Source organism: Chiloscyllium punctatum, chromosome 16, assembly GCF_047496795.1.
Source record: "Chiloscyllium punctatum isolate Juve2018m chromosome 16, sChiPun1.3, whole genome shotgun sequence".
Classification (NCBI taxonomy): domain Eukaryota; kingdom Metazoa; phylum Chordata; class Chondrichthyes; order Orectolobiformes; family Hemiscylliidae; genus Chiloscyllium; species Chiloscyllium punctatum.
In genome coordinates this window covers 31667554-31694762 of record NC_092754.1, presented here as the reverse complement: position 1 = coordinate 31694762, position 27209 = coordinate 31667554, and the positions used below count along the sequence as shown (strand labels likewise).

Here is a 27209-nt window from a genome sequence, read left to right as displayed (position 1 = left end):
TGCACATCTTTTGGACTGTGGGAGGATAATGGAGGAGCTGGAGGAAACCCACACAGACACAGGGAAAATGTGCAAACTCCGTGCAGACAGTCGCCTGAAGCTGCACATTATATTTACATTTTTAAAACTCCCTTTGGCAGCTGAACTGGGGAAGTGCACTTGTAGTTGTCACGCTCTGATAACGGAACACAAGGTGAAGATGTGGATCATGAACAGCTCTCTCATTCCAACACTGTGATCAGGCCCATTTTCACCCCATCTGTTTGTGTAATTACTTCCACTTGCTCTGATGTCAGGATGTGAGTAACTATGAGCCAGATCTCAGCAGTCACACTGCCAAGACTGGCTCCCATAATCATGACAGGATCTTAAGTCAACTTAAAGCAAGTCTACTCAGCTGCCATCGTGGTAAAGGAAACAGCTTTTCTGAGCTTCTTAAATTCAAGTGAGGAGAGGCTGGCTAAGTTCAGTTTGTTTCTTTTAAGAACAGAAATGGTTGTGGTGGCACCTGATGGAGAAACGTCAGAGGAACAAATCCAATGGAAACATTGGATATCCTGTAATGTCCTGTAGTTGCAGAGGTCAACTGTCACATCTGCAAAATTATGTGACTTACACCCAAGACAGTATGTGATATGAAGTATAAGAAAGCAGCTCTGTGACAAAGAGGTAGCTTGTTCTCTAGTTCCAAAACCACACATGAGAAGATGTTTAAAAACAACTGCACCAGCGTCTTGGAGAGCCTGTCTGTTGTTCTAGTTCTAATGGAGCCGCAGTGTGCTGTGACAGTCACAGATCAAGAATGTTCACTAAGCGCTCGTGTGTTTGAAGATTAAAGGCAAAGTCTCTCTCTCTCTCTCTGTCTCTCTCTCATTGAGTGTCAGAAGTAAGTCAGAACTCATCCAGACTCTGTTAAAAAGAAAAGTGGTTAGCACTGCTGCCTCGCAGAGCCAGAGACCCGGGTTCAATTCCTGCCTCAGGCGACTCTCTGTGTGGAGTTTGCACATTCTCCCCGTGTCTGCGTGGGTTTCCTCCGGGTGCTCCGGTTTCCTCCCACAATCCAAAAATTGCAGGTCAGGTGAACTGGCCACACTAAATTGCCCGTAGTGTTAGGTGAAGGGGTAAATGTAGGAGAATGGGTTTGGGTGGGTTACGCTTTGGCGGGTCGGTGTGGACTTGTTGGGCCGAAGGGCCTGTTTCCACACTGTAGGGAATCTAATCTAATCTAAAACAGGACAACTCTTTCCAGTCAACTTATAAAAACAAGAAATTCTGGATCAACGGTGGCACAGGCTTGGCGGATTAGCCATTGAAATTGTCGGGTTATAGGGATATGTTAGACAGATGGGTTTAGGTGGGATGCTCTTTGGATGGTTGGTGTAGACCCGATGGGCCAAATGGGATTCTAAATCTCTATAATAACCACTAGATACCCATTTCCAAACAGGAAAAGACAAAATCTTCCTTTGCAACTTAAATCATTTCTTGCATCTATCCAATAGAAATAAAATGGTCCACTTTATGCCGATAAGAGCTGCTTTATAAAAAGGGACCTAAGGGGCAATGATCTGTTCAGAGGGTGGTGCGTGCATGGAATGAGCTGCCAGAGGAATTGATGGAGGCTGGTACAATCACAACACTTAAAAGGCATCTGGATGGGGATATGACTAGAAAGGGATATGGCATGACCATTGTAAAGGATCTTGGCGTGACACCATTGGATGAGTTGAACACTGCACTATTGGCCAAAGGCCATAGAACATTCAGGAAGGTTAGAAATGAGGGGGAAAAGGACATACACCTGGATGCCACCACCCTCAGTGAAGGTTCTTAGCAAGATCCCACCCGGTGGAAGGCCATGTGACAACTCAAGAAGAGTCAAAAGAAGCGTGCTTCAAACATCTGTAAGTGTTTGGCAGCTGCATGGAGCAGCTGAGAGGTAGGCAATGGCAGAAGGTGAAGCTCAGTAAGGAGCTGGAGGAAGTGAAGCAGGAACTGTAAAAAGGAAGAGGCAAAGGAGCAGAGGGACCAGATGAACATGGTACACGTGGGACAATTTCAGACCCAGAGCGATAAAGTGTACCAGGAGGCACAGCATACTGTCAGTGATCAGGACACAGAGCAAAAGGCTGTGCACAATCTGACCCACAAATACAACATCCTACAGGCTGTACTCAGAGTTCTGCAACAGATAAAGAAAACAGAGCCTGCACCGTGGACCTTTCACAAAGCTAGTACGAGATTGAAAAATTAAAGTCCTGGCTATCTGTGTGAATGGGAATGGCGTGTGCATTTGGGACAATTGAATCAGATGGGGGCAGCAATGATGGGATAGACTGTGAGGAATCTGAAGAACAAGCCGGAGATACACTGAGACCGGTGAAGACTGGGGAACCCCACCCTCCCAGAGTGGATCCTTTGTCAGCCCCAGGATCTGACCCTGTCCTGATGAACCCATTGGCCACAATCCATCAGAACAATGATCCAATGAGTGATAGAGCCTGGTTTAAAGTGGCACGATTGGCGGAGATACAGATAGCATCCCTGTTTGAGCCCACAGCTGAGCCCTATGCATTTTCCACCAACAAAAGGGGCTCTCCATGGCCTCCAGGATAGTGAGGGGGGTAAACTTAAATGGGAAAGTCCCAGAGCCCCACCATCCATTGTCCCTTCCTCAGTTCTCAGGATGTGGGAGGAGTGGGGTCGGTGGGGGACTGCAGGCCATTAAAACAGCAATCCTTCCTAACCGCTGTAGGATACAATAGAGGAGCTAGAACAACAGGTGTTAAGGAGGATGGCTTGGGCTTGGGAGAAAGGGACTTGTGAATCAGTGCACCCCAAATCAGAAAGGGGAAAAATGCACCCAGTAAAAGCCCCAAACCCCAGTCCCATGTGGAGGGGGCGATCAAAACAAAGGGGAGTTACTATTGGAGCCATCCACCTCTGTCCGTCCATCCTGCAGTGAGAGATAGGGATCAGTAGCACACAGCACCAGGGCTGTAACAGCCACCGCTCGGGAGGGAAATGCTACAATTATAGGGGCACAGGCACGGGACACTGTAGGGTACTCAGGCAGTTAGCACCACCACAGGAACCCGGTTCATGCCACTGCATGGACTGGGAGATGAGCTGCAGTTAATTCGGTGGGGGAGAGCACACAGCCAAATTTAGGGAGGGAATCCCACCATCTAACCCCCACCTCTGGATACGCTCCCCAAGGCCGTGCCTCTCCTCACAGGGTGTGCAGCTCCAGATGGCACAGTGGGGAATGGCTCCTGATAGACAGTGAGATGGAAGACCATCACAGTGAGTTTTAACTGAGGGGTCAAGAACGACACTTAACATGTCCCGAGATTTTGATAACACTTGGTCTGCCCATCAGAAAATTCTTTTAGATGGACCCAGTGCTTGGGTAAAGCGTTTTTAATATACAAACTGGTCAAAGTGTCTAAAGCACAGACACAACATGTCAAACACACAACAAGGGTTTGTTTTAATCCAAATTCTGGTATCCCCGCGATTCCATGGCTAAAATGTCTGATGGAGCCTTTTCTTACTGAGCTGCTACGAACACTGGCCCTATTCACTCATAAGCAGACACTGGCCCTACTCACTCATAACCAAACACTGGTCCTACTCACTCATAAGCAGACACTGGCCCTACTCACTCATAAGCAGACACTGGCCCTACTCACTCATAACCAAACACTGGTCCTACTCACTCAAAAACACACAAAGCTGGTAGCAGCTTTATTGTGAGGATAACCATGCTTCAGGTGAAGTTGAGGACCTTCATGGTAATCTCAACTATTGATGGGAATTGAACACATGCTATGGGTATCACTGGTATGGCAAACCAGTCATCCAGCCAACTGAGCTAACCACTGCCCAGAAGCTGGCCTATGCTTTAGTGCAGGGCTTCCCAAAACGGCGACTGAGGTTCAAAGTTGGACTGCCAACAACCGACTCCAATCATCCTGACAGACCGATCATTGATCATTTCTAAGCTTTGAAATGGGGTCATAGATAGAAAAGGGTTGGGAAGCATGACTTTAGTTCATTTGTCAACAGTAGTCCTGGACCTTGGAATGAATCAGTCTGCAACACTCAGATGTGGACAACACTTTGCAATGGAAAATCAGCAAGCTTTGGACCTAAAGCAATGGGACAGTTAGGTTCAGGAAGATTAGTGTAAAGGATGGATGGATTAAGCTAAAAGGTGACATTTAAAATCCTTTCTGAGACTGAAGAACAGTCATATTGGACTGAAATTTTAAAGATTTCTTTGTCCACAGATGTTGCTAGACCTGTGGAGTTTCTTTAGCACTTTGTTTCCATTCCAAATACCTTCATACACATACCTGTGCCACCTGATAGTGGTAAAACCTGAAACAGGTAAAGATACAACTTAGTAACTGAGCGTTTGTTAAAAGTGGGGCGGGCAGAAGTGAGGTGGAGTTTACCAGTTGTAATTTTCATTTCAGTCACGAGGTCGACATTTTTTGGAGAAGAACAAACCTCAAACAAAAACTCGCAACATAATCGTTTCTTTTTAAAGACTTGATTACTGTTCTGTGTTCGCTGCTGTTAATTCCTTCCACAGAGATACATGCCCTTCATTGTAAAAGCCGAGGCTATTCTCTCCTAGTTATGAATCTATCAACACTGCCTGTAGGCTGAATAGTGCCTAACAGATCGGTGTAGTTTGATTTTGATGAGCTCTCCCAAGGGGGTGAATTCACAATTAAACTTCTGCTTCAACTCTGCACAACTGGAGGCAACAGTTCAGAAAGTGCAAGGTGGACTGATCTTATTTCAAGAGGGATCTGTATGTTTTTAAAACTAACACTCCCTTTAATGGCTCCAAGGTGCTTCTCCCGTCTAAAGTAAGTATTTTTTTATATTTGTACGTATCTGAATTATTTTTAAGCTTTTGGACTGAAAAAAAAGTACCTATTTCTGTCTGTCTGACCCACAATATCTCTCACTGTTTTAAAGAATATTAGGAAAATTAAAGACGCTAGAGCAAGGATTCTGAGCATTTTAGTTCAGATGGTTTCGAAGTGTAGGAGAAATTAATTTTGTTTTTTTATGAGTTTTCTGCAGGGAATTGTTTTCCCCTGCAAATATTAAATAGCTGTTTGGAGAGATCAGAAGAGCAGTGCACGGGCTACATTTTAAATGTCAAAAAGTCGGTGTTGGGAGGATTTGGTTTGATGGCTTTTAGTTTAATTGTTTGTCTTTGGTTTCTTACCCACTGGCCTCTTTTTCTTTTAAAAAAATATCAAGTTACACAATGAGAGAAAGGTGTCTAACTGAATGTCTTCTGTATGGTAGAGGATACGATCAAAAGGGACATCTGTACCCGTTCATTGTTTGAAACAAGTAATTGAAGCGCACTGTTTGTGATTTGCAGTAAATCCAGATTTATCACCTTTTTGTTTCGTTGTCAAACTATTCTGGCTAATTTGGATCAATGTGGTCGACAACTACTTCAAATGGGGGGGGGGAGGGGGGAGGGAATGGATGTTTTTAATAACTACAACTTTTAACACCTATAAATGAGTTATCCTCAATCTCTTACAACACACATTTATTTTTCCCCTTCCCTACTCCAAAAGTGAGTGGGCACTTGTTGCCAGCACTTCTTCCTTTATCAGCCCCAGCTTTCTTTGAGCTCTGCCCTTGTGAACATAGTGCTGTGATAGTGAACTCATCATGAACCATATATCAAATTTGGGAACTGTGGTGTTTGTGATTTCATGCAAGGCCATTGTATTTACTTATCTGCACTGTAGTCATTGCACTTATTCTAGTGATCACTAGTTTGGTCACTCTCCTAGTACATTCCTCACTCTTTTTGAAAGAGTTTTAACTTGCTCAGAAATACTATTACTCACCTTTGGACTGTTGGGACTCCAACTCGGAGTTCCTGGTTCAGAGGACACTACTGATTTGCCACAACAGCCCTAAAGTCATTTTTACTTTGTAAATTTTATGCAAAACAATTTGAGTTGAATATTTTGAGCTGTTGGAGCAAATCTATACATTTACAGTGTTATGTGTCATGAGAAAAGAGAGCATTTGACCTCCAAATTTAAAGTCTGTTAAACTTTTTTTTAGTAGATTTGTCTCCGACAAAACTTCCTTCCAATCTAAACAAAATTCTGCAGATGTTAGACATCTGAGGTAGAAACCGTGTGGTGGCGAAACTCAGCAGATCTGGCAGCTAGAGAAAAAGACTTAACTTCAAGAAGTGGTGTCAAGTTGGACTCAATGTTAACTCACTATCTCTCTCCATAGGTGCTGCAGGATCGGCTGAGTTTCTTCAACAGTTTATATTACTTTCTTGCTGTTTTTAGAAAAGACCAGAATTGTGTTTAATAAGCAAAGGAGCTTTTGATTTATCTATTGTTTATTTTCATATTATCACTGTAGAAGCCTGTACTAATTATAAACTGTCTTGGTAATTTTAAATTCTCTCACTCTCTTGGTAGTTTCAAATTCAATTTTGATTTGACTGTCCTTGTATTTCAAAATTCTCACCTTGGCCATTAGGTTTCCCCATGGTGTTGCTCCTTATTTCAAAATGTGCTTTCAGTTCAACAGCCTTCAGGTACATCCTGAGTCATACCAATTTAAATCACTCCATAATTGGTGACAATGCCTAGGCCCTACCTGTTAGTGTTCCCTCTTTAAGTCTCTCTATCTTTTAATCTCTTTCTCTCCCTCTCTGAGAAGCTACTTAAAACCTATCTCTTTGACTGAACCTTTGTCCTTTGGCCTCAGTATCCCCTTCTGACTTGGTATCAAATTTTATTTTGCTGAGGGTGCCTTGTGACACTTTACCAAACTAAAAGTGTTGTGAAGATGCAAGCTGTTGTTCAGAAAGATGTTATTAGTAGGTCCTGCATTCAAATTTACATTAACTGAGGTAGTTGGGGAACATTGCTGAATCAACAAGTTCGAATTGTTCTCTCTCATTTGTAATGGAAATGAGCAACGGTTGGCTTTTACCACTGTTTTATATTCAAGGAAAGTTTTCAAAGAATAGTTATCAAAGCCTGAAACGAAATTGCTGAGTATCACTGCTGTTAGCAGACTGGGATGTTCGACTGCATCTCCTCAATTCCAATGTTGAGTCCATGAATATGAAAGTAGGTGAAGCAACCTTTTCCAGCGACAGCAGTCCCTGGGTGGCAGCTCTGTCAGAGGAGAGTTCCAGAAAATTGGAAGCGGACCCTTGGCACTCATTTGCAGTTCTTGACTGAAGAATCAAATTTTACTTTTGTCAGAGAGGGGCAGAGTTTTCCTAGAGCTGCTTGACAAAACAAATCAGCTAAGTGTTCTGTGACTGATGGTTGCTGCGAGTTGAACATCCACCTCTGCCATCATCGTGCAGTGAAATCTCCTGTCCACCACAGAGGGAAAGTATTGTGTAGGGTGTTCTGAGGGATCCATGATCTAGGTTTGGCACCAAGTTCCAACAGCATTGCCCAACTAGTAATTAGATTAGATTACATTACAGTGTGGAAACAGGCCCTTCGGCCCAACAAGTCCACACCGACCCGCCGAAGCGCAACCCACCCCTACCCCTACATTTACATTTACCCTTTACCTAACACTACAGGCAATTTAGTATGGCCAACTCACCTGACCTGCACATCTTTGGACTGTGGGAGGAAACTGGAGCACCCGGAGGAAACCCACTCAGACACGGGAAGAATGTGCAAACTCCGCACAGTCAGTCGCCTGAGGCGGGAATTGAACCTGGGTCTTCTAGCGCTGTGAGGCAGCAGTGCTAACCACTGTGCCACCGCGCCGCCCATAGTGTCCAGCTCCAATTATTTACTGCTTTTGATTTTCAGCTAACCCTTTTCTTTATTGAAAAGAAGCTTGTTCTTGGTGTTCATGTGAAAACTGCAAGGCTGCATTTTTGTCCCCAGTTACTGTTGAGGGCTTTCAGAATTGCAGCTTTTATATCGCCATGGTAATTGGTCTGCTGGAGGGATCCTGTACTGCAATGTTCAATGGAGTTCTATATAAGTAGTGCACTGACTTACTTATAAAAGGTCAATGAATTTCCCTGACAATATCTCTGGAACCTGCAGAGTTAGTTACTACCTGGACCAGCTTTTTTTATTGTTATATATCCCTCCAATTTACAATGACCATAAACACCTGAAGTTACAAAGTGAACATGTTACCACAGTAATTATTTTGAAGCAACTGAATTGTTGTGTGCCAGAGCCCACATTCTACGTGGTCGGCTACTCTCAGTGAAAATGTTCATGTGCTCATATGCCTCAGATATCCGTGGCTGACATAGAATCCTTCATCTTCAGCCATGGGTCTCTGGAAACAGTGATAGCTAGTCACACCTTTCCTTTGCTATTCCAAAGTATGACCTGTGAGTTGAAATAGCTAAGGTGCCCTGAATCACCAATGGAGACTTGTCTGTGCTCTCTTTCTCTCTAACTTGTGCTCACGTGTGCATTGCCCCTCCCCTTGCTTCACCGTTTGTGACATTTGGTAGGGCGGAAAGCATGTTTTATTTGCCTGGGCAACGTTTTGGCTTTCAGAGATTCCTTTTTCTTGTTTTCACAAACTCACTTGTTAGCTGATGCAGTCATGAAATGTTTTAGTGTTGATGTGGCGAATTTGGACTGAAGCAGAATTAGAAGAATTCATCAAGTCCCCAATTACCAATTCACCATTCAACTTCAAGCCACAACTCACCTGAAATTCTCTCAACACCATGGTATTTCATTTTAGTACAGGATAATAGGCACGCATTTTTCTCAGAGTAACTAATAGACATCTGTGCATGTAAAGCCTTTTCCCTAAACACACCTTCCACATACTCTGAGATCACAATTATGGAGTGGCAGAGGCTGAGGGATTACCTTAGAGGTCTATAAAATCACGAGGGGCATGGATAAGTAGTCAAGGTCTTTTTCCGCAAGGTAGTGGATCCAAAACTCAAGGGCATAGGTTTAACGTGAGAGGGAAAAGATTTAAAAGGGACCTAAGGGGCAACAATTTCATGCAGAGGATATGTTTGGATAGAATGAGCTGCCAGAGGAAGTGGTGGAGGCTGGTATTATTACAACACCTAAAAGGCATCTGAATGGCTATATGGATAGGAAGAGTTTAGAGGGATATGGACCAAATGATGGCAAATGGGACTAGATTAATTTAGGGGAAATTATCTGGTCGGCATGGACGAGTTGGACCGAAGGGTCTGTTTCCATGCTGTATGTCTCTGATTCTATAATACATTCTTATTGTGTAGGTACAAAGCGACTGGAACATTTTAAACATGTAGTGTACCGAACATTATATGGCCACCATTCCCAACCCTTCCCATTTGCAGCCTCTTTTCCATACTCCTTCCATTTGTAAGCCTGGTTACCTTCTCTCTTTCTTCTCCCACTCCACCCTCTTGCAACTGAAGAGTGATTAGATAGAGATAAATATGATCCAGTAAGAATAACAGCAGTTGTGTACTGGATCCTGAGAAATGGGAAGGAACAATCTGTACCACAAAGAGAGATGTGCTACTTCACAGTACAGCATGTATTATCATGTAAATAAAGAGTATTGCAGGAACTAATCAAATATCAATGATAATCACTTTAGCAGAGGAAATCTTCATGCAATAGACCAGTGTTAGCTGATACGATTCTAAATAGGATTCAGAAGGGGGATCAGAAACACCACTCTCCAACCTCTCTCTCTGAAGCTCCTCTCCCCACAAAACCCTCAGAACTCTCACTTTTCCAGCAACAGGCCTGGACTCTCTTCTGCTGCTTCTCTGGCAACAGCCCTTGGCCAATTCTGAGGGTGGGTGAGTGCACCAGTTGAGGTGAAGGATGCAGTGTGAACCACCTGATGTGTCTGTTCAGAGGACTGTTGCTAGCACAGACATGATGGGCCTGTATCTTTTCTATGGTTCTATAGTTCTTCTGGTTCAATATCTGGAGTAACTACATTTTAGAAGGCATGGCTTGTGGAAGAAAACAGCAGTGAAGATGGGATCAGCTGAAGGAGCTGTGCTGTCTAAGATTCACCCAGATGTCTGACTCTGGCTGTTTGTTTATTCAGGTACCTGGTGATGAAATGGAAATTCATTTTATTATTCCTCACGATCTTCGTCATCAATCCAGAATTGGGCCTCGTTTTCTTCAGGTAGGCCCTTCCTCCTCCTGTGCCCTGGAATGCTGGGTTAATAACTTGTTTCCCTGTTGTACAAGCCAACTTTGAATTTTCACAATGGTGGTGGAGCTGATCTTGGCCTTTGTATGCCTATTTTAGGATAGTAGTGAGTGTGACTCTTCTAATCACTATTCAGTGACATCTCCTGGAAAATATCTTGATGGATATAAGATTGGTGTCAGCCAAGATTGTTCTGACTGTAAAATAAAGCATTTGATATTTGCTTTCTATGTGCAGATAAGTGGGCAAATGGTTTTATTTTGTACAAGTAGCTGCCAAAAAAAGTCAATTTCAAATGAGGGTATCAAACCTCTAAGTCAAAACGTGTGGTGCTGGAAAAGCATAGCCGGTCAGGCAGCATCCGAGGAGCAGGGGAATCGATGTTCGAACATAAACTCTTCATCAGGAATGTTGGAGGGGAGTGCTCAAGGCGGCTGAGAGATAAATGGAAGGAGGGATAGGGCTGAGGGGAAGGTAGCTGGGAATGCAATAGGTAGATGAAATTGGGGGGGGTGATGGTGAGAAGAGGGTGGAGCGGACAGGTGGGAAGGAAGGTGGACAGGTAGGACAGTTCAAGAGGGCAGTGCTGAGTTAGAAGGTTAGATCTGGGATAAGGTGGGTACAGAGGAAATGAGGATACTAGTGAAATCAACATTGATCCTGTGTGGTTGGAGGATCACAAGGTGGAAGATGAGGCATTCTACCTCCAGGCGTTGGATGACTAGAGTTTGACGGTGAAGGAAGCCAAGGATATCTTTTTTTTTTCTTTGCTGACAGAAACAGTTGTGGTTATATTCTGCAACTGTGGAGTTGAACTTGTTTGACACAATTGGGTGAATTTTAGAAGTCTGGTCATCACAAAGGACAAACCCCTTTCTCTGTAGCCCCAAACTAGGAATGATGAGGAAACTAGCACTCAATTACCCCTGCTCATGTAGGAATGTGGGCGCCTTGTGATGACTGATCTAGGATGGCATAGTGCTGATGTGACAGGAGGCATTAACAATGGGTGTACTGAGACAAAATTACATTGATTCAGAGGTTCTGCTTTGTTCTCAGATGGTGAAAAATATGTGGGATGGCATTTTAGCCTGAGGATTAACTTTGACAAATCAAATGTATGTATCTCTCTTGTGTGCTCTCTCTCATGACTGATAACAGACAGATTAGAGAGGTGCTGGAAAAGCACAGCAGGCCAGGCAGCATCCGAGGAGCAGGGAGATCGATGTTTCAGGCAGGAGCCCTTCATCAGAAAGGAGGCTGTAGCCTCGGGAGTGGTTAGATAAATGGGAGGGGGTGGGGCTGGGGAGAAGGTAGTTGAGTGTGCAATAGTGGACTTCACCAGTTTCCTCATTTCCCACTCCCCCACCTTACCCCAGTTCCAAACTTCCAGCTCACACTATCCTTATGACCTGTCCCACCTGTCAATCTTCCTTCCCACCTATCTGCTCCACCCTCCTATCACCTTTACCCCCACCTCCATCCACCTATTGCACTCTCATCTACCTTCTCCCCAGCCCCACCCCATTCCATTTATCACTCCACCCCCAAGGCTTCCAGCCTCATTTTTGATGAAAGGCTCCTGCCTGAAATGTCAATTTTTCCTGCTCCTCGGATGCTGCCTGACCTGCTGTGCTTTTCCAGCACCACTCTAACCTTGATTCTAATCTCCAGCATCTGCAGTCCTCACTTTCACCTGATGGAAGACAGAACCAGGTTCATTTTCCTGGAGTTGGGTTCGGGAATAGAAGGCACCCACCCCCCACCCCCCCCCCCCACCCCACCTCCCCCGCAAGTGGCAGGCAGCCAATTCAGGTAAGTAAAAGGCCAATTCCCAGTAGCCTCAGGACATGGTCAGTCAAATGGATGTAGCCTGTCAAAGACAAACAGGTCAATCAAGCTTTGAAACCACACCTGACCACAGCCGTGGCCATTCGTTCATTGATGGTTTTACAAGTACTACGTCAGATGGAGATGTTACAGTCTTTTCCTTGGCTTTGAAGATGAGGGTCCAACACCTACATCTGCAGGACTTATTAATTTTGATCCTTCAAACTTTAAGACATCACCCATTGTTGTTAGTTGGATGATGAACGTGCTGTCAAGCCACTAGTTATCCCAGTAAGGGGAAATTAGTATTGGCAGCCATTCTCAATGAGGTGCAAACTCCTTTTTGCTGTTGATGTGACACAGAATCCTGCCGTGATATAACGAGATTCATCATGATGTAACTGATAATGTGAGTCTGGTATTTGTAAGAGAGAAAACACCAATCTGGAATGAGTATGTGAACAGAGAGGTCTTCGACACTACACTAGAGACCGTTGCTTAATAAGCTATGTATGAGTTTAAATGAAGGAATGTATATACATAAGGAGTTAACAAGTCAGGCTTCAAGATAAAGATCAAGCAGCCTCAGGCACTATGTATGTGCAGACATCCACAGACCATCATTCAAAATGTGTAGGTGGTTGTTTTGTTTGTGTCCAACTATCTCCATGCCAGAGTGTTGTTCAAGTTTCTCAAGGTGCTTTCTGAGACCCAGGGATATTCAAATGCTGCATCAATGATCTTCCGTTCATTGTAAAGTCAGTGGCGGGATGTTTGATGATTAGACAGTCTGCAGTACAATTTGTACCACCTCAAACTCATCAAACAGCCTGTTCCAAAATGCAGCAAGACCTGAACAACATTCAGGCCAGGCTTGACACGTAAAAATCAAATCATGTGAATGCTCATCTCAAATAGGATGAGACAAATTTATAATCTCCTTTCGATGTTCAATGGTGTTAGCATCACAGAATCACTCACTATCAACAGACTGTGAGTTATCCTTGACCAAAAATTGAACTGGACCAGCCATGTCCTGTAACTGCAAGAGTAGGTCAAAGGCTAGGAATTCAGAGATGAGTAACACATCTCTTTGTTTTCCAAAGCCTCTATATAATCTACACAGTACCATTCAGGAGGGTTATGGAGTACTCTCCACTTGATTGGATGAGTGCGGCTTCAATAACACTCAAGAAGCTCGACACCACGGAAGTCAAAGCATCCCACTGGTTGACACCCCATCTACAGCTTCCACGTCCACTCCCTTCACCACTGACACTCAGTAATAGCAGTGTTTACCATCGACAAGATGCACTGCGACAACTCACCAAGACTCCCTGGACACCTTCCAAACTCCACCCCCCCACACACACAAAATGGTGGATGGGAGAATATCCTGGCTATAATAGAGCCATAGAGATGTACAGCATGGAAACAGACCTTTCAGTCCAACCCGTCCATGCTGACCAGACATCCCAACCCAATCTAGTCCCACCTGCCAGCACCTGGCCCATATCCCTCCAAACCCTTCTATTCATATACCCATCCAAGTGCCTCTTAAATGTTGTAATTGTACCAGCCTCCACCACATTCTCTGGCAGCTCATTCCATACACGCACCACCCTCTGCGTGAAAAAGTTGCCCCTTAGGTCTCTTTTGTATCTTTCCCCTCTCACCCTAAACCTATGCCCTCTACTTCTGGACTCCCCGATCCCAGGGAAAAGACTTTGTCTATTTATCCTATCCATGCCCCTCATAATTTTGTAAACCTGTATAAGGTCACTTCTCTTTGTTTTTGAGTTTTTTAGTGTAGGAGCTGATTTCCTCACTTTCTTAGAGCTGTAATTATTGTTTTTATAAATTTTTCTTGCATTGTTTTGGATTTTCTTTTAAAATAAACATCCAAAATGCCAATACTTCAAATGGGAGAAAAGAGCACGAGTGAGACAAAATTTGGGGAGAGTGACCACATGGAGAGGTCAGAGAATGGCGCTAGAAATCAACAAAAATATAATTTTCTTTTTTAAGAAGATATTCAGTTTTGGATCACTGGGACCTCATCTGGGTAGAAGCAACCTATGTTACAAGGGCAATTAGAAAGGGACCAATATCCCCCAGGCGGGGAGATTTGCTCATGCTACAGAGGAGGCTTTAACAAGGTAGGTGGGTGGGACAAAGAGAGATTAGTCTGAGACTGGTACAGCAGAGAAGAGGAGCAAGTTAAATAGTCAAGGTAGGCAAGAACAAAGCAGAGAATGGGGTAAGCTTGATAAATTTAAACAGCATTTATTTCAATGCAAGAGGTCTAGTTGCTAAGGCAGGTGAACTCAGGACATGGTTGGGAACATGGGACTGGGATATCATCACTATTGTAAAAATGTAGCTCAGGGAGAGGCAGGACCAGCAACTTAATGCTCCAGGGTATAGATGCTGCAGGAAAGATGGGGGTGGGGGAGTGGTATTTTTAGTTTGGGATAACATTATGGCTATACTTGGGAGGATACTCTTGGGAGAATGTCTAATGAAGTTATTGGGTGGAACTGAGAAATGACAAAGGGATGATCATCTTATTGACATTGTACTATAAACCCCCAATAGTCAGCAGGAAATCGAGAAGCAAATATGTGAGGAATTCTCAGATATCTGTAAGACTAATAGGGGATGGGGGATTATTTTACTTCCAAACATAGACTAGGACTGCCATAGTGTTAAGGACTTTGATGGAGAGGAATTTGATCATGAACATTTTCCTATTCAGAATGTAGATATAATGACTGAAGTGCAAAACCTGACCTTCTCTTGGGAAATGAGACAGAGTAATTGACTGAGATGTCAGTGGAGGAGCACTTTGAGGCTAGTAATCATAATTCTATTAGCTTTTAAATAGTTATGGAAAAGGATAGACTTGATCTAAAAGTTAAAGTTCTATATTGGAGTAAAGCCAATTTTGATGGTATTAGGCAAGAACTTTCAAGTGTTGATGGGGGAGGTTATTTGCAGGTAAATGGGCAGTTGGAAAGTAGGAGGCCACTAAAAATGAGATAATGAGAGTTCAGAGACAGTATGTTTCTGTTAAGGTGAAAGGCAAAGCTGGTAGGTGTAGGGAATGCTGGATGATGAGAAAAATTGACACTCTGGTCAAGAAAAAGGTGGAGGCATATGTGAGGCATTGACAGCTGAAATCAAGTGAATCCCTAACAGAGTACAAGGACAGTAGGAGTATCCTCGAGAGGGAAAGCAGGAAGGCAACAAAGGGGAAACAAGATATCTTTGGCAAATAGTGTCAAGGAGAATCCAAAGAGATTCTACAAATACATGAAGGGAAAACGAGTAAGTAGGGAGAGAATAGGGCCCCTTAAAGAGCAAGACTGTCTGTGTGGAACCGCAGATGGGTGAGATACTAAATGAGCATTTCATGTCAGTATATACCATGGAGAAGGATGTGGAAACTAGAAAACTTGGGGAAATAATTAATGATATCTTGAAAAGTGCTATATTACAGAGGAAGAGATGCTGGACATCTTAATACACATAAAGATGGGTAAATCCTTGGGACCTGATTGGGTGTATCCAATCAGGTGAGAAGCTAGGAAAGAGATTGCTGGGCTCCTTTCAGAGATATTTGTATCATCGATAGCCACCGGTGAGGTGCCAGAATACTGGAGATTGCTAACGTAGTGCCATTATTTCTGAAAGGTGACAAGGAAAAGCCAGGGACCTACAGACCAGTGAGCCTGATGTCAGTGATGGGTAAGTTATTGGAGAGGATTCTGAGGGACAGGATTTACATGCATTTGGATAGGCAAGGACTGATTAGGGTAGTCAACATGGCTTTGCAAATGGGAAATCATGTCTCACAATCTTGAATCAGCTTTTTGGAGGAGTGACAAAGAAGATTGAAGGCTGAGTAGTAGATATGGTCTATATGGGCTTCAGCTAGTGATTTGATCAAGTGCTGCACTGGTTAGCAAAGTTAGATCACATGGAATCCAGGGGGAGCTAGCCAACTAGATATAAATTTGGTTTGAAGGTGGTGCTGTAGGGCTATTTTTCTGAATGAAGGCCTGTGACCAGTGGTGTTCCTCAAGGATTGGTGCTGGGTCCTCTGCTTTTCATCATTTATATCAATGATTTGGATATGAATAAAGGAGATATGGTTAGTCAGTTTGCAGATGACTCCAAAATTGATGGTGTAGTGGACAGCGAAGAAGGTTACATCAGAGTACAATGGGACCTTGAACAGATGGGCCGAGGAGTAGCCGATAGTTTAATTTAGACAAATGTGAGGTGTTGTATTATGGTAAGGCAAATCAGGGCAGGACTTGTACAATTAAAGATAGGGTCCTGGACAATGTTGTCAAACAAAGGGACCTAGGGGTGCAGGTGCATTGTTCCTTGAAAGTGGCATTGCAGATAGATAGGATAGTGAAGAAAGCATTTGACATGCTTGCCTTCAATGGTCAATACATTGATTATCTGAGTTGGGAAGTCATGTTGTGGCTGTACAGGGCATTCGTTAGGTTACCTCTGGAATGATGCATTCAGTTCTGGTCTCATGCTACAGGAAGGATGTTGTTAAACTTGAAAAGATTCAGAAAAGATTTACAAAGATGTTGTTGGGATTGGGGGGTTTAAGCTATAGGGAGAAGCTGAATAGGCTGGGGCTTTTTTCCTTGGAGCATTGGAGGGTGAGGGATGACCTTTTATATAGGTTTATGAAATCATGAGGGGCATGGATAGGGTGAATAGTGAAGGTCTTTTTCCCAGGGTAGGCGAGTCCAAAACTGGAAGGTTTGGGTTTAAGGTGAGAGAGGAAAGATTTAAAAGGGACCTGAGGGTTAACTTTTTCAAGCAGAGAGTAATGTGTATATGGAATGAGTTGCCAGAGGAAGTGGTAGAGGCAAGTACAATTACAACATTTAAAAGACATCTAGATGGGTATATGAATAGGAAGGGTTTAGAGGGATATGGGCCAACTGCTAGCACATGGGACTACATCAGTTTAAGATATCATGTTGGCATGGACTAGTTAGACCAAAAAGTGTGTTTCTGTGCTGTAGGATTCTATGACTATGACTCTATCACCTAGAAGAACAAGGGCAGCAACATATAGAAATAACACCACCTGTAGGTTCCCTTCCAAGCCACACACCATCCTGACTTAGAAATATCTCAACTTCACCATCAATGGATCAAAATCCTAGAACACTCTCCTTAATAGCGCCGTGGGTGCATCCTCACAATGTGGCCTGCAGTTGTTTAATAAGAGGGCTCATTATTACCTTCCCAGGACAATTAGAGATGGGCATTAAATGGCAGTCTAGCCAACATATCCATATCCCATGAAATAATTTAAAATGTAGTTCCTCTGTGATTAAAGCTTACTTTTATAAAACCAAGTGGGAACGAGCACATTAGAATAGATCACTGAACCCAAAAATTTTGCTCTTTGACCACATGCAAATGAATTTCTATTTCTATAGCATTTTGAAGCACTGTATTTCTCCCCCCGTACTTTCATAGTGAGAATGATCTCCCAAAATGAGCAAATCCTGTCTCAACTGTTTTGCATCCAACTATAAAACGAGTGCATCATTTTAAGTGGACGAGCTGAGTTGGCCCAAATTAGTTAACAACTGAGATGATGTGATCGAAGTTACACATCCAAATTTTCTAATGATATAAAGGTGGCATTGTAAGCAAGAGCAGATTCAGATGTTTGATTTCTCATTCTCCTTGGATTACTGTACTTTATCATTTACAGAATCCATTATCTTGATCTTCTGTTTCATTTCTCTTGGATAATGCAAACCTCATGTTTAAAATGTTATTTTATTCTGTGATTGCTATTACCTAGAAGTTTCCCGATGCCTCCAGCTCTTGTTTACTCCAGTTTGTTCTTTGTTACTAGATATAACAGTGATTCCTCTTTTGGACCCCTTGTGTACTTTGTAAGGACAGTGTCCTGAACAAACTATGTGAAAGTCCATTTTCTTTTTCCCTTTTCCATTTGTCATCTTGTCAGTTTGTTTTTAGAGTATTGGAAATCTGACAAGATTATGAATCATTTGTTTACTCATTTTGTGTCATGTTTAAGTATTTTTTCCCTCATTGGTACTGACTATAACAGAACAAAATGTTATAAGTTTGTGTTCTTTGGCTGGGCTCTCATTATGCTTCTTTACTTACCTGCTCTGACTCAAGTTTGAGTGACATTTCACTATCCACTCCATCTGATATTTGTAATCTCAATCAATTTCAGCATGCTATTGTAATACCTTCCACAGTTGCAGATACCTATTCAATTATTTCTGGAACGTGACTTGTAATGCCACTCATGATTTCGGTTTTAACCATTGTACCAACCATCTGTTCAATTGGCTTTACAAAATCTCACCCTTCCTCTTTGGTTTACTGCAGTCACATATACCTGAGTACAGTAAAAAGCTTTGTTTGCAAGCAGTACAGGTAGATCATAATAAGTAAGGACATACAGAGCATAGGGTGCTTTGTGAGAGTGAGGCATACAGATTACACTGCACAGGAGGTGCAGTAGGCAAGATCAACATTAACAGATCAGTATTATTTCGAGTTAGAGCCCACTTGTCAGTCTGATAATGGCAGGAAAAAAGCTGTTCTTAAACTTGTTGGTGCGTCTGTTCAAATTTCTGTATCTTCTGCCTTACAGAAGAGGTTGTAAGATAGCATTACTCGATCGGAGGGGTTTTTGATGATGTTGGCAGCCTTTCCACGGCAACGGGAAGTTTAAATGGAGTCAGTGGATGGAAGGTTGGCTTCCGCGATGGTCTGGGCTGTGCACACAACCTTCTGTAGTTTCCTACAATCCTGGGCAGAGCAGTTGCCGTACCAGGCTGTTATGCGCCTGGATAATTTGCTTTCAATGGTGCCTCTGTAGAAGTTAGTGAAGGACATGCCAAATTTCCTGAGCCGTCTGAGGAAGAAGAGGCAGTTTTGTGGCTACTTGACTGTCACATCTACATGGGAAGTCCATGGCAGGATGTTGGTTGTCGTCACTCCTGGGAGCATGACGCTCTCCAGCCTCTCAACCTCCATTCTGTTGATGTAGCTGTGGGCATGTTCTCCTCCTTTCTTTCTGAAATTGGTGGTCACTTCTTTTGTTTTACCTACATTGAGATTGAGATTGTTATGATTACACCACGACACCAAGCATTCGATCACTCTTCGATATTTGTCGTTATTTGATATCCGTCCTACCACAGATGGTGTTGTCAGCAAACTCCGAGATGGTGTTCATTCAGAATTTGGCTACACAGTCGTGGGTGTACAGGGAGTACAGTAGGGGACTGAGAATGCAACCTTGGGGGGGGGCTCTAGTGTTGAGTGTTATTGTGGATCAGGTGCAGTTGTCTATCGTCGCTGATTACGGTCTATGGGTCAGGAAGCTGCAGATCCAGTTGCAGAGGTTGGAACTGAGACCTAGCTCTTGGAGTTTGGAGATCAGTCTGGAGGGGATTATGGTGTTAAAGGTGGAGCTGTAGTCGATGAGTAGGAGTCTGACATAGGTGTCCTTGTTGTCCAGATGTTCCAGGGATGGGTGCAGGGCCAAGGAAATGGTGTCCAATGTGAACCTGTTACTTCAGTACCTCATCCTTTAGCATGCATCTTTCTCAAGTTTCGCCCCCAATTTCCCTTATGCCCTGTTCATGCTCATCTTGCCCTTAGGACCCTTTGTTGTTCTTCCTCCATCATCACACCAAATTGCTGACCACCACCCTACTCCCTTGGCCGTGCCTTTTGTTAGCAGATATTGTTAACACTTCTCTCTCCTCGAGCACTGTCCATCCTGCCTTCAAATCTGCCATCATCACTGCTTGGCTGATAAAGCCCTTGAGCTTATGTCCTTATGGCCCCAGCTGATGCTATTACTGGAAAAGTCAGATGCTGGACAGAAACCTGGCTTGATAGATCATGTTTTGATTCATTCTGGTTTTAACAAAGCAATCTCTAGCTAAACTGTAAGTACGGAATGCTTCAGATTTTACGTTAATGAATTTTACTTTTATTATTAAACGAAATGACATTAAAATAAAATAAACCAAACCATCTCAGGGATTCCTGAAGAAGGGCTTATGCCCGAAATGTCGATTCTCCTGCTCCTTTGATGCTACCTGACCTGCTGCGCTTTTCCAGCAACACATTTTTTCAGCTCTGATCTCCAGCATTTGCGGTCCTCACTTTCTCCTATCTCCTTGTAACACAAATTCAAGTATTCCGAAACATACAGTAAAAGTGGAATCTCATTAATCTCAAAATGCTCTTTTGTTTCTCCCTAAATTGAAATGAAACAAAACAGCTTTTGTATAGCAACATAAACCACCAAGTGTGCAATATTCACCTCCAGGTCCTTGTATTTAATTTCCCGGTAGGTTTAAATCATGCATGACTTCAACTTTTGGACTGAAACTGCAAACAGCTTCTCCCTTGAGCTGACATACACCTGCTTCAATGTACTCAGCTTTAAGTCATCTTTTCACAGTTTTATGTCAATATTTTTGATATGGGACTAACATTAACTCCTCACTCTGTGGTAAACTGCATCACAATTTAGCTTTCCCTTCTCAGAGCACTCATCTACATAGCCTCTTATTCCAAAGACATTATGTGACTGCCCAAAATTCAAAGTCAAAATTAAAATCAAAGTTTCCCTGTCTAAGTTAGGAATGATTTTTTATTTTGTTTTTAAAACTTAAGAGAAACAAGTTTTAGAAGTCTCTAACAAATTTTGAGGGCCCATAATTTACCTTGCTGGATTACAAAGCAATCTGAAAAAGAAGGAAGTCCACAAAATACTCCAGTCTAAAGCCAGGCCATGCAATCTATTTTAAAATAAATCACCATAGCTACATAAATATCTTCAAGTTAATAATTAACTTCAGGCACCCAGAAAGCACATTGTTTATGAACTCAAAAAAACGGAACCAAAATGTCAGATGATTATAAATCTAGCAGTTTGCACCACATCACAAATGTTTGTGTATAAACAAGCATTTTGCAGGACTTGAGTATTTCTGAAGAAAGACACATTTGACTTTTTAAATTGTTTTTTAATTGATACTAGGTGCTGTGCAACTGCATGTTCTCCCTGTTTGCAAAGAACAGGGCCCTGGCCCCTCAGCCCTGCATTCACACCACCTAGCAACCCCTCAATCCCGACCAAGCCCAGAGCAAAGGGTCAATAACAGCCTTCCTAGCCACAGGCCAACTGAATCCTTTAAGTGGCAATTTAAGAGCATCCTTTTGCTGCCAGTAGTCCTCAAGAACCAGTGTCAGTGGGCAAACCACTATCTGGAACCTGGCATACTTACCTGTGGTCTTGTGGATGGGTCCTTCCAACTCGGGCATCCAGTTTGTTTGCACGGGAAAAGCCTGGTGGGGGGAAGACATCAAACCTAGCTAGGACCTACCTAACTTGCCTCCGACCTCTCACCCTACTCACCTTTGTTTTTTTTCTTTCCTGAAGGTTTTGTCAACAATCCTCAGCAGCAGGAAGTGTTCAGCAGGTCTGTCAGTCTGTGACATTCCCAGTAGCACATCAGACGTTCCACTGGGCCATTGCATCAAGTAGAATTTGGAACACACTGGCTGCCTTCTCATGATTTAATCATGATTGGTCCTCATGGATGCAGCAGGATTGGTACCCTCTCTCCTTTAGGAGGACAGGTCCACCATCATGACCATTAAATTCCACCCAAGCCTCTACTTACAAAGTCCAGTATCCAATAAGGATTACTGACTGCCATCTTGGATGATTTTTGTACCTACAACCCCGTCCCCATCCCTGATATGGCCTCCACTTTAAAATGATCGTCCTTTATCAGCAATTGACTGGACAGTTTCCACTCAAATGGTGAGTGTGGTTTTTAAAATGTGCCAGCAGTGACATCATATCGTTGAATTGTTCAGTAAATGTTAATAAATTCTGGAAAATCTATTTCAACCAGCCGCCCTGCAAATACATATCTCATTACATTGCTATTTAAATGAGAACTTTCTTCTAACACTGTGGCACTAGGCTAATAAGCATTCAATGCCCGCTAACAGTGCCTCACCTGTTTTTTATTTGAATATATAAACAATATAAAAATATTTCGTTTTTTTTAAGTGGCTGGTGAAGCATCAATAGTTTCTTTCATCAAATTGAGTCCCATGAAGGATGAATAGTTAGATGTCATACAGTCATAGTCACAAATGTATACAGCACAGAAAAAAAGCCCCATTCAGTTCATCAAGTCTGCATGGGACAAAAACAACCACCATATTATTCTACTGACATTTTCTAGCACTTGGCCCTAGCCTTATTTGTCTTGGCATTGCAAGTGTACGTCAAAATACTTCTTGAATGTTATGAGGGCTTCTGCCTCTACCACTCTTACAGGCAGTGAGTTCCAGGATCTCCCATCCTCTGGGTGAAAAGCTTTTCCCCCAATCTCCACTAAATCTCTTGCCCTTTCCCTTAAATCTATGCCCTGGTTATTGATCCCTCCATAAAAGGTAAGAGTCTCCTCGTATCTGTTCCTGATGAAAGGCTTCGGCCTGAAACATCGATTTACCTGCTCCTCAGATGCTGCCTGACCTGCTGTGCTTTTTCAGCAACACACTCTCAACTCTAATCTCAAGCATCTGCAGACCTCACTGTCTCCTCATATCTACCCTGCCTACACCCCTCATCAATTTATACATCTCAATCATGATCCCTTTCAGTCTCCTCTGCTCTAAGGAAAACAACCCCAGTCTCTCCGATCTCTCTTCATAACTCTCCAGCCCAGCCAACATCCTGATAAATCTCGTCTGCACCTTCTCCAGTGCTATCACATCACTCCTATAATGTCCATTCCAGAACTGCACACAGTCCTCTAGCTGTTGCCTAACCGACATTTTGCGCAGTTCCAGTAAAACCTTCCTGCTCTTAAACTCAATGACTTGACTTAATGAAAGCAAGATCTGTGCTTTCTGCTCCCTGCAAATTTTTATTGCAAGCAGCTTCTCTCTGAATTGTTACAGCACAGGAAGCTGTTTGGCCCATCGTGCCCACTCCAGCCTTTCAAATGAGCATCATTACCTAATGCTAATCTCTCATGCCTGCTTTCTCGCCCATATTCTTGCAAATTTAGGTGTATGACTTTCTATACTATTATCCAGGTCGTTAATAAATAGTGTGAGTAATTGAGCCTTAATAGTGACCTTTGGGGGACAACGCTGGTCACATCTTGCCAATTTCAGAACCTACTCATTCACCTGCCACTCAACCAGTTTCCCAACTATGCCAGTAATTAGCCCTAAATTCCATGGGCCTCTGACTTTAGTAACAGTCTCTGATGTGGGCGTTTATCAAATGCCTTCTGAAAGTCCATATAAACAACAAATCCCCTCTTCAAAAATGAATGGGCATAGGTTTAGGGTGAGAGGGGAAAGATATAAAAGAAACCTAAGGAGCAACTTTTTCACACAGAGGGTGGTGCATGTATGGAATGAGCTGCCAGAGGAAGTGGTGGAGGCTAGTACAATTGCAACATTTAAAAGGCATTTGGATGGGTCTATGAATAGGAAGGGTTTGGAGGGATATGGGCCATGTGCTGGCAGGTGGGACTAGATTAGGTTGGGATATCTGGTTGGCATGGACGGGTTGGACCGAAGGGTCTGTTTCCGTGCTGTACATCTCTATGACTCTTTAACTCTGTTAGGTATGACATACGTGTCATGAGTCCATGCTGGCTCTCCCTTATTACCTGAAAATTTTCAGGGTGTTTAGTTACCCTGTCCTTGATTATCAACTCCAATTTCCCCATCACAAATGTTAGTCGAACTGGTCTGTCGTTCTCTGGTTTTCCTCTTTCGTCCTTCTTAAAACATGGAGAGATGTATGCAATTTTCCAATCCAGAAGGATGACTCCTATATCTCGGGAGCGCTGAAAGGTCATAGTTAGGATATCTACAATGTGCTCTCCTACTTCCTGTAACAGCAGTGGTTAGCACTGCTGCCTCACAGCGCCAGAGACCCGGGTTCAGTTCCCGCCTCAGGTGACTGACTGTGTGGAGTTTGCATGTTCTCCCCGTGTCTGCGTGGGTTTCCTCCGGGTGCTCCGGTTTCCTCCCACAGTCCAAAGATGTGCAGGTCAGGTGAATTGGCCATGCTAAATTGCCCGTAGTGTTAGGTGAAGGGGTAAATGTAGGGGTATGGGTGGGTTGCGCTTCGGCGGGTCGGTGTGGACTTGTTGGGCCGAAGGGCCTGTTTCCACACTGTAAGTAATCTAATCTAATCTAATCTAATCTAATTCTCAGATGGAAATCATAAAGTTCTGGGGATTTGTCAGTCCTTAATTCCATTAGTTTCCCCATGACCAATATTTTACTTGTGTTAATTTTATTCAGTCCCTGTTCCCAATCCACTATTCTTTCAGTACTTGGCGAGCTAGCCTCCTTTTCTACTGTAAATACTGAAATAAAATAATTATTCAACATTCTCTGCTATTTCCCCATAACCACTGGCAATATCTCTGCTTTCATTCTTTAGTGGGCAAACGTGACTCCTGATCACCCACCAACCCTTAATGTAACTTGAAAATCTTTTTTTTTGCCCTTTCATAAGCTTCAATTAGATTTCGATTCCCTACAGTGTGGAAACAGGCCCTTCGGCCCAACAAGCTCTCACCAACTTTCTGAAGAGTAACCCACCCAGACCTATTCCCCTACCCTATATTTCCCTCTGACTAATGCACCTAACACTATGGGCAATTTAGCATGACCAATTCACTTAACCTGCACATCTTTGGACTGTGGGAGGAAACCCACACAGACACTGGGAGAATGTGCAAACCCCACATGTACAGTTGCCCAAGGCAACAATTGAACCTGGGCCCCCGGCACTGTGAGGCAGTAGTGCTAGCCACTGAGCCACCATGCCACTTCCTTTTGTAATCCCTTTTAGTAGTTTTTATAAGCAGCTTTGTGACCCTTTGCTTGTCTTTCAGTCTTTCCCAGGATCTGTGTTTTTTCTTTCATGCATTTTTACCAGGCTTTTCTTTTCGTTTTGTGCTGTCCTTATCTCTTTAGTTGTCCATCCTCCACAGAACTGTAACTGTTTTACCCATGAGCAGATTTTCCCAGTTTCCTGCGGACAGTCTCTGTTCCATCTCCTAAGAGTTGGTCTTGCCTAAATTTAAAACTCCAGTAGCTGATTCATGCTTTTCACTTTCAAATGTAACATTGAATGCAATCATATTATGATCAATAATTGATAAATGATTTGGAGACACCAGTTTTGGACTGGGGTCTACACAGTTAAAAATCACACGACGCCAGGTTATAGTCCAACAGGTTTAATTGGAATCGCTAGCTTTCAGAGTGCTGCTCCTTCATCAGGTGGTTGTGGAGAATAAGATTGTAAGGCACAAAATTTATAGCAAGTTCACAGTGTGATGTAACTGAAATTATATATTGAAAAAGACATAGAACATAGAACATAGAAAAATACAGGGCAGTACAGGCCCTTTGGCCCTCGATGTTGCGCTGATCCAAGCCCATCGAACCTACACTACCCCACTATCCTCCATATGCCTATCCAATGCCTGTTTAAATGCCCATAAAGAAGGAGAGTCCACCACTGCTACTGGCAGGGCATTCCATGAACTCACGACTCGCTGAGTAAAGAATCTACCCCTAACATCTGTCCTATACCTACCACCCCTTAATTTAAAGCTATGCCCCCTCATAATAGCTGACTCCATACGTGGAAAAAGGTTCTCACTGTCAACCCTATCTAACCCCCTAATCATCTTATACACCTTTATCAAGTCACCCCCAAACCTTCTTTTCTCCAATGAAAACAGCCCCAAGTGCCTCAGCCTTTCCTCATACGATCTTCCTACCATGCCAGGCAACATCCTGGTAAACCTCCTCTGCACCCGTTGCAGTGCCTCCACATCCTTCCTATAGTATGGCGACCAAAACTGCACACAATACTCCAGATGAGGCCGCACCAGAGTCTTATACAACTGCAACATGACCTCAGGACTCCGGAACTCAATTCCTCTTCCAATAAAAGCCAGTACGCCATATGCCTTCTTCACCGCACTATTTACCTGGGTGGCAACTTTCAGAGATCTGTGTACATGGATACCAAGATCCCTCTGCTCATCCACACTACCAAGTATCCGACCATTAGCCCAGTACCCCATCTTTTTGTTACTCATACCAAAGTGAATCACCTCACACTTACCCACATTGAACTCCATTTGCCACCTTTCTGCCCAGCTCTGCAGCTTATCTATATCCTGCTGTAACCTGACACATCCTTCCTCACTGTCAACAACTCCACCGACTTTCGTATCATCCGCAAACTTGCTCACCCAACCTTCTAGCCCCTCCTCCAGGTCATTTATAAAAATGACAAACAGCAATGGTCCCAAAACATCCTTGCGGAACACTGCTAGTAACTGCACTCCAAGATGAACCTTTACCATCAACTACTACCCTCTGTCTTCTTCCAGCCAGCCAATTCCTAATCCAAACCTCCAACTCACCCTCAATGCCATACCTCCGTATTTTTTGCAGTAGCCTACCATGGGGAACCTTATCAAATGCCTTACTAAAATCCATATACACCACATCTACCGCTTTACCCTCGTCCACCTCCTTAGTCACCTTCTCAAAGAATTCAATAAGGTTTGTGAGGCATGATCTGCCCTTCACAAAACCATTCTGGCTATCCTTGATTGCATTATTCCTATCCAGATGTTCATAAATCCTATCCCTTACAATTCTCTCTAAGACTTTGCCCACAACAGAAGTGAGGCTCACTGGCCTATAGTTACTAGGGTTATCCCTACTCCCCTTCTTGAACAAGGGAACCACATTTGCTATCCTCCAGTCTTCTGGCACTATTCCTGTAGACAACGAGGACATAAAAATCAAGGCCAATGGCTCTGCAATCTCCTCCCTTGCTTCCCAGAGAATCCTAGAATAAATGCCATCAGGCCCAGGGGACTTATCTATTTTCACCCTTTCCAGAATTTCCAACACTTCTTCCCTACATACCTCAAAGCCGTCCATTCTAATTAATTGTGACTCAGTATTCACATCGGCAACAATGTCCTTGTCCTGAGTGAATACTGACGAAAAGT

At 43.2% G+C, this 27209-nt stretch overlaps 1 protein-coding gene across 2 annotated transcripts in view; it reads left to right on the top strand.

The window, feature by feature from the left end:
• Positions 1–4485: 4485 nt before the first annotated feature.
• Positions 4486–27209, top strand: part of LOC140487130 (N-acetyllactosaminide alpha-1,3-galactosyltransferase-like) — a 45248-nt gene continuing 22524 nt past the window's right edge. Inside the window, exons 1-2 of one of the 2 annotated variants that reach the window (XM_072586674.1) lie at positions 4486–4886; positions 10108–10191. In XM_072586674.1, the coding sequence (XP_072442775.1) occupies positions 4831–4886; positions 10108–10191 (140 nt within the window). In that variant the 5' untranslated portion in view covers positions 4486–4830. The remainder of the gene's footprint in view (positions 4887–10107; positions 10192–27209) is intronic. The other variant, XM_072586675.1, reaches the window with a different exon arrangement.